At 47.7% G+C, this 8,556-nt stretch overlaps 1 protein-coding gene across 1 annotated transcript in view; it reads left to right on the top strand.

Moving 5' to 3' along the window:
• Positions 1-8,556, top strand: part of SPSB1 (splA/ryanodine receptor domain and SOCS box containing 1) — a 31,143-nt gene that overhangs the window by 8,397 nt on the left and 14,190 nt on the right. Inside the window, exon 3 of the mRNA XM_069079299.1 lies at positions 1,631-2,472. Within this exon, the coding sequence (XP_068935400.1) occupies positions 1,779-2,472 (694 nt within the window). The 5' untranslated portion in view covers positions 1,631-1,778. The remainder of the gene's footprint in view (positions 1-1,630; positions 2,473-8,556) is intronic.

Here is an 8,556-nt window from a genome sequence, read left to right as displayed (position 1 = left end):
AGGAAGGAAGGAAGGAAGGAAGGAAGGAAGGAAGGAAGGAAGGAAGGGGTGAAGGCTAGCTGCTGTTACTATGATTAGCAGCAATCTGTTTATTAGGGGTAAAGCTGGGAATATTAGATTGAAGAAGAAGAAGAAACTACTGTTATTAAGCTGATTTAAAAATGTGTACTAGTTTATCAGTCTGTCCCGAGAATAAAAGACAGTGTGGTAGGGTGGCTAGAGAGAGCCACCTTTGGAGATGGCAATAACAGTAATAATAACTACTATTATTACTATTAGTAATTATATTATATATAATAATTGTTATATAGTATATAATTAATACTAATTACATGTTAGTATTATTATATTAATATTACTTTTAGTATATTGTATTATAATTCTAATAAGATATTATATAATAATATAAATATATACTACATAAGTAATACTATCATTATATATTAATATTACCATTATTATAACTATTATTACTATTCATTGCTTTACAAATATAATCTCATTTTATCCTCACGAAATTGGGAGGCAGGTGCTGTTATCATCTCCGTTTTACAGATGAGGAAATGGAGATTGACAGAAGGTAAATGACTTTCCCAGAGTCACAAGCCTACTATGTGTCTGAGACTGGATTTGAACTCCAGTCTCCTGACCTCAAGCCCAGTGCTCCATCTACAATCTAGGTCCCACTTCTGATACATAATAGCTGTGTGACCCCAGGCAAGTTACACCTACCTCAAAGGATGGTCGTGAATGTCAAATGACATACCCTGACACATAGTAGGCATTATGTAAATAGTAGCTATTATTATTACTCTGAAGCCCAGAGGCAGCCTAGCTTAGTGTTTTGAGCACTGGAGTTTGAGTCCAGAAGACTTGAGTTCGACTCCTGCCTTGGATACTGTGTGACCTCGGGCAAGTCACTTAACTATCTCTCAGGTTTCCTGAATTGGAAAATGAGGATTGCTAACCAACCTCCAAGGTTTGTTGAACTGTTCAAATGAGATAATATATGTAAAGCACTTAGCTCCTGCCTGGCTTAATGGATGCTTATTTCCTTCCTTATTATAGGACTCTGGGCCTGTCCCTTAACTTCTGTGTCCCTTGAGCTCAATTAACTTATCAGTAAAATGAAATAATAACATCTCCTGGGCTTGTAAGGCTCAGATAAGCAGATCTTTTTACTTATCTGTGTAAATACCTCACCTTCCCCACTGGGCTCTAAGCTTTCTGAGAGTCAGGAACTCTGTCTCATTCATCCTTTCTCATCCCCTAGCGCTGGGCCCCTTAGACTGAAAGAACAGACATTGAAGCCCTGGCATTCTGGCCTCCAGGAGCGCAGTCAGTCCCTTGGCCCTGAGGCGGACACCTGCTGTTTCCTTTTAGAAAGACCCGTGACTGGGGTTTGGGGAGAGGGGTGGGGGGCACATCTTTGGCTCCAGCCCCTGACCCAGCAGTTGTGCTCCAAGACTTGACTATGTTCTGCTAACAGGTGTGATGTGAGCTTTGGTTTCTAAAAACAGCAGATGGGATGTGTTCTTCATTTCTCCAGTTACTATGACCCCTGTAGTAATATTTAACTTTCTCCCCCTCCTCTTCCCCCTTCTCATCTGTTTTTCTTTCCGTTCTTTAGGCAATCCCGAATGCTACACAAGTTGACTGGGTCTCCTAGCAACCTTCTTTAGGAATCTTGCCGGTATTTGATTGGGAAACAGGACAGAAGGCCTGCAATTGATGAGTTTGCCTTGGGTGGACGTTGGAAGGTGAAGTCAGACGTTAGCATGGGTCAGAAGGTCACTGGCGGGATAAAGACTGTGGACATGAGGGACCCTACATACAGGCCCTTGAAACAAGAGCTCCAGGGCCTGGATTACTGTAAGCCCACACGGCTGGACTTGCTGCTGGACATGCCTCCCGTGTCCTACGACGTCCAGCTGCTGCACTCCTGGAATAATGATGACCGCTCACTCAACGTGTTTGTGAAGGAGGATGACAAGCTTATCTTTCACCGGCATCCGGTGGCCCAGAGCACAGACGCCATCAGGGGGAAGGTGGGGTACACACGCGGGCTGCACGTGTGGCAGATCACGTGGGCCATGCGCCAGCGTGGCACACACGCGGTCGTGGGGGTGGCCACAGCAGATGCCCCCTTGCACTCTGTCGGATACACGACCCTGGTGGGTAACAACCATGAGTCCTGGGGCTGGGACCTGGGGCGGAACAGACTGTACCACGATGGGAAGAATCAGCCGAGTAAAACCTATCCTGCCTTCCTAGAACCAGATGAGACTTTCATTGTGCCAGATTCTTTCCTGGTGGCCCTCGACATGGACGATGGGACCCTGAGCTTCATTGTCGATGGGCAGTACATGGGCGTGGCCTTTCGGGGACTCAAGGGCAAAAAACTTTACCCAGTAGTAAGTGCTGTCTGGGGCCACTGTGAAATACGAATGCGTTACTTGAATGGACTTGATCGTAAGTATTGACTTGGTTCTTGGAGACCGTGCACCATCTTTCTGCTTGTGGGGGAAACTTCTCCTTGGGCAGGCCAAAGCCCTAGCTCCCCAGAAACTGGTGCCCAATATTCCAGCAGTAAACAATTCCATACTCCACCTCTGACTGCTTACTATGACATCCTGTGTGACCACTGGCCCTCCATTTGTTACCAGGCCCCTCTAAGATGAAATAACTGTACTGGAAGACTTCTGAAGTCCCTTTGGGCTCCAGATCTCAGTTTATAATCAATCACTTGTAAAAATGAGGGGATAGGACCAGAAGGTTTCTATATCCCTTTTGATTTATGAGATTTATGAAACTAGAGAGAGAGAGAGAGAGAGAGAGAGAGAGAGAGAGAGAGAGAGAGAGAGAGAGAGAGAGTGCCCAGGATCAGGGGTGGGGAACCTGCAGCCTTGAGGCTACATTTGGCCTTCTAGGTCCTTGGGGGCAGCCTTTTGACCGAGTCCAAGTTTTACAGAATAAATCCATTTATTAAAGGGATTTGTTCTGTGAAGTTTGGATTCAGTCAAAGGGCTGCACTTGAGGACCTAGAGGGTCACATGTGGCCTCGAGTTCACAGGTTCCCCACCCCTGGAGGTGGTAGTGAATAGTGAGAAGGGAAAACTCTTCCCATGTTTTCCTCAAAATTGGAAACACCCACTGGAGCCCCCTAAACTACTTTGCAGTGTGTAATTGGTGCTGAATCAGATTCCTGCTAGCTGTGTGACCCTGAGAGAGTCACTTGACTTCTGTGCCCCAGTTTCCTTATATGTAAATCGATGGAGTAGGACTGAATGGCCTTTAGAAGTCCTTCCAGCCCAAAGTCTGTGATTGGATAGTTCCTCTGGATCCCTCTTTTCTCTCTAATTCTAGAAATTCCAGAAAGAAATGACAGGTATTAGAAACACGAATGAAAGAAGAAACAAAATTATCCTTATCTGCAAATGTATGCAGTGGTTTAACTTAAAAAGCTCCAGAGAATTGGCAGAGAAACTAATTAAGATAATTTTTAACTTCAGTAAAAGAAGCAGGATACAAAAAGAATGCACAAAATCATCAGCATTTCTCTGCCCTGCTAATCAAAAGGCAGGGAAACCAAGAAAAATTCCATGAGGAATAATTGCAAAATGCACAAAATATCTGGGAGTCAACCTACCAGGGCACACATGGGATTTATTTTAATGCAACTACAAAACATTCTTTACCAAAATAAAAGGAGAGGTAATGGTGGGTTAGAGGGTCAGTCTGGGAGACAAGAAGACTTATGTTCAAGTCATTTTATGAACTTGGGCAAATTACTTAACTTCTAAGTGCCTCAGGCAACTCTCTTCAGTTATCCAGTCAATTAATTAATAATCATTTATTAAGCATCTTCTATGTGCAAGGCACAGAGCTAAGCTCTTAAAATAGTAAGTTGCAGAATAGAGGGTCCCACAGCTGGTAGGCATCTGTACTGGTGATAGAATTTCCTCATAGGGAGTTCCCTGTATTAAAAAAAAATTGCGGGTCCAGTTCAAAAAGAAAAGAAAGATAGGAAGATTTAAATAATTGGAGAGGACATGTCATTGTTCATGGTTGGCAGAGCTGACATACTATTGTCAACTCATCAGTCATATTTTTTTGCATCTTAGTAGCCATATACTGTCGGAAGGTAAGTTTGCATCTGTGTCTGACCAAATAACCTAAGCCTGATGGGTGTCCCTTTGATAATGTATCTCTCTTAAGGTTCCTTATTAACTCATAACTTGTGTGGTTATCACTGAGGTGTAGATAAATTAGTATTTGAGTGGAGCCCCTGAGAGGCCTTCCTTCTGGTCTGTTAGACTTTCTAAGCATGTATGTGTTGAAAATCCACAGTGGACACTCATCTCCAGGCAAAGAAAGTGCTAGCTGTCTTTGTGTATTGGCAGGGCTGTTTGTCACATAGGAGAGGGACTAGGTTGGTTTTCTGATCCCCCTCATTTAAATACTTTATGATTCTGAAGGTTTATGAAATGTCTTTTGGGCAACTGGTCTTTCTAAGATGGACTGACACCTCCTCCCATAAAAAGCAATGCTATGGGTATAGGGACCAGAGATGTGATTTCATTAATACAAGGAACTCCCAGGTGAGGAAATACTTTTCTCTAGTCATTTTCTCCACATCTTATGTAGAGTTGTCTAGACTTGAGAGGTCCGGTAACTCACTGAGGGAGTGGGACTGAACCCAGATCTCCCCTGACTTCTAAGCCAGCTCGAGCCTTGCGGTCTCCCTCATATTGATGTAGCATTCTAAAAGGGCTTTACATATTTATTGTTTCCTTTTGTGGCCCATTCCGGGATGAGTTGGGGAGCCCCTGATGCGTTTTTCTCCTGGCAGCCGGGCGATGGTAGATGAGTGCCGTCTCAGTCCCCTCCCATGCTTGTGCCACCCAAGGCCGGGCGATGGCCAGGCGCTCAGACCTTCCCAGGCAGCTGACCTTGGTGGTCTGGGAGCAGGTCGGGGCTGGCGCCTGGCTCTCCAGGCCAGACACAGTGGTGCATGCGGTCTCCCCGCCCTTGCCCCCTCTGACCCCAGGCAGAGTTTTGGAGGCTGAATCCCAATATTTGCCCTTGTCTTGAGTGTCTTGGTCCTCTTGTCATGATGGTCCACTCTTTCCCCACCATCCCACCCCCAAACTACAGCCTTCCAGAGGGGAAAACAACCGCGTGATTGGATGTGGGTTGCAAGTGTTGTTATTATTGTTATTTTAATTTTTCTGGGGAAACCTTCTCCCTCCTCCACCACCCCCACCCCTCCTTAGCTTTGGCTGGGATAATGAAAACAAGTCCAACCGCCGAGTCTGCGGCTTCCAGAGCAGCTGGGTCTTGACCTGAAACAGCCCCAGTACCCCTGAGGCGGGAGACTCTCTTCTGGGCAGAGACGGCCAGTTGCATATCCAACAGCCACCCGCTGGGAACCTGGGTTAGGGAAACCACTGAGGCGAGTCCTGGGAATCTGTCTCCAGATGCCAAATAAATGGGCTGTGGCTGTGGTGCGTGTCACACCCCAGGCCCTGCTGCCCTTTGGGCTTGGGGGGAGGCAGGCTGTGGATCTCAGCATCTCGCCCTGTGAGATGGAGCCTGTGCTGGGTGACTTCTGAGGCCCCTTCCAGCTCGGAATCTCTGCTCTTATGACCCTACGAAGGACCCAGTGCTGGATTTGAAGTTGGGGAGAATGGATTTGAATTCGAGCTCTGACACTTAGCACCCTGGGTGGCTTTAGGCAGATCACCCTAGTAAGTCCTAATAAGTCTAGTACATATTAAATCCTAGTAAATCTAGCAAATCCCCCACCCCTGTAAAATAAAGGCATTGGAGTAGAGGTGGCCTCTGAGGTCCCCGTCCACCCCCCAATCTGTAATATCCCCCGCCCCTCATGTCCTTTGACTGAAGGAAGTAAAAACAACAAACAGTGGGGTCATCTCTACCTCCCAGTCTCTCCTGGCCCATGTCCTGGGCTGCTTCAGACAAATCCCTTCCGGCGTGGAACCTCCAATCCTATCAGTTTACAGGGAGATGAGTGTGAGGGCAGGAGAAGGTTTGACTAGCCATGAAAGCCCTGTGAGAGGCTGGAGTTTTCAACTTTGAAGATTGTGGTGAGGCCTTGTTGCCTGTGGGCAGTCCCGCTGACCAGTGCAGGAGATGAGAAGTTGCCCCTCAGCATCTGGCGCTGGTTTGTGGGTTTATTCCGTTTTCATTATTTATGCCCCCTCCTGGGGGATGTGCACAGTCTCCCTTATGCAGAGAGACTGGGATGGGGCCCGGGCTGAGCATCCGTGTCTGAGCCTTCCTGGACAGAAGTGTCTCCAGTGGCTGCCGGTAACGGCTCACATTTCTGCCTCTGCACGGCTGGTGAATGGAGCGACGACCCAGCTTGGGCCTGTGTCAGCCGTGGAGTTTGGGTGCAGATTTCAGTTGTCTTAACCTTCCAAAAAGTGGCTAGAATGTCTCCTGGGCCTAGGCATGGTGGCCTTACATCTGCCTGGAGCACTGGAGTGCAAGGGGGAGAGCAGTGGGAGTCAGACATCAAACAACCTGGGTTCTGCTTGTACTCTCATCATGACCTTGGTCCGCTCACTCTGCAGAACTCAGACACCTGCTAGCTGTGCAGCCCTGGGCGTGTCATTTTATCTTTCTCACTCTCAGTTTCCTAATCTCTAAAATGGGGGTGTTAGCTATTATCACCATCATTATCATCATTATATCTTGCCTTTGATACTCACTAACTGGGTGATCCTAAGCAAGTAATTTCCCCCAGTTGCCTTATACATTAAATGGGAATAATTCTTGTGAGAAAGGCAGACTTGAAAGCAGTGCCTGAATAATACTCTTGTCATCGGACCCTGATTTCCAGGAGCTTGGCCCCTCGAAGGGAGAAGAGACCTCAGGCATCTGTGATATGGGGTAAGAGGTTCTGAGTTTGAATCCTGACGCCGCAGATTTTTATTCCCCATGTGACTGTCGACAAGTCACACTCTCTAGGCCTTAGTGTTGTCATCTGTAAAACAGGAGGGTTGGAGTAGGTGATCTGAGGTCTGTGTCCCTCTGGACAGGCATGGATGGTTTGTGACCCTCATCAGACAGCTAGGTGGAGCCCTGGATAGAGCAGTGGGCCTGGAGTCAGGAAGATCTGAGTTCAAATCGCCTCAGAGAACTTTCTAGCTGCATGAGCCTGGGCAGATCTCTTCTGTAAAATGGAAGGGATGATAAGAACTCCTAATTCCCAGGGTGGTTGTGAGGGTCAAATGAGATGATACTGGACTGTGGGACAAGCCAGGTTTGGGATCATCGTCCCTCTGTAAAATGAGGGACTTGGGTCAGATGCTCTCCAAGGCCTTTGGCACCATGGATGGTGCGGTGCCGTTCCCCGACTGACAGGCGTCCCCTCCCTCAGTTTCCAGTTCTTTGCCGACCCAAAAAGAGCTTCTATAAACATTTCTTTTTTTGCCTTTGTGCTTTTTACTTCTTTGGGATGCAGACCCAATAATGATATTAATTCTGGGTCAAAGGGTATACACAGATCAAAGTTTTCTTTTCGTCAGGCCCTCAAGCTGCCTCTCTGCAGCCTTGGAATTAGGACCAAAGTTCTGGGGCCTAGCCGACAAAGTCTATTCCTTACTCTTCCCCGGGACAGCCCTTCAGATCCAACAAGGTAACTGTCACCTTCCCTTCTCTGCAGGCTAAACATCTTTCCTCATTTAACAGTCGAGGAAACTGAGGCTCCCAGAGGTTCAGTGACTTCACCAAGGTCACACAGCAATTTGGGACCCAGGTGTCCTGATTCTTAGTCTCATGATCTCTTTATTTATAGGGGCCACACTGACAACAGACCCCCACCCACCCACCCTGGCCCCTGTGGGTCTTGTGGGTCTGGTAGCCATTCTCTTCTGCACCATCTCCCCCTGGTCCCACCAGCGTGGGGGCCTCCTGCATACCCAACTTTGCCAGGACCATGCCTCCTCTGGGTTTCAAGGCAGGCCCACGTGGGAAGCCATAATAAGGGGCAGCCTTCCTTCCAGGGTAGCTTTGGTGAGCACCAGATATTTTGGGGAAAAATCCTTGTCCCAGGGTTGGGGGGTTAAGACTTGGATGGCCATCCCATGCAGGATTCATCTGCTGTTCTGGGAAGCTGATGGGAAGATGAGCCAGCTCTGGACAGAAGAGGCAGCTGCTTTGACTAATTGGGAATTGTCCTTATGCCTTGGCCCCAGGCATTGGGAGAGGGGCCATTTTGGAGGAGAGGTCTGTCCCCACGCTGCTCATGCCCTGGAAGCTTCCTTGGCTCCCGCCTCCCTGGCCACAGCAGCCAGAGGGCCTGGGGGGCTGGACTGTGCTTCCCGAGCAGGGTTTTGGACGTTCCTGGGATAGCCTATATCCTCCCTAGAAACATAGAAAGAAAAAAACTGATGTGTAAACATGGGCAGAGCTGCCAAAGCCTTCCAGAGGGAGACTCCCAGCATTTTGGGATTGTTTCTCTCTCTCTCTCTGTCTCTCTCTCTCTGTCTCTGTCTCTGTCTCTCTCTCTCTGTCTCTGTCTCTGTC

This window comes from Petaurus breviceps, unplaced genomic scaffold (assembly GCF_028583685.1).
Source record: "Petaurus breviceps papuanus isolate PSGF00001 unplaced genomic scaffold, PetGlider_PUasm1.0 91041, whole genome shotgun sequence".
Classification (NCBI taxonomy): Eukaryota; Metazoa; Chordata; class Mammalia; order Diprotodontia; family Petauridae; genus Petaurus; species Petaurus breviceps.
This window is presented reverse-complemented; position numbering and strand designations above follow the sequence as displayed.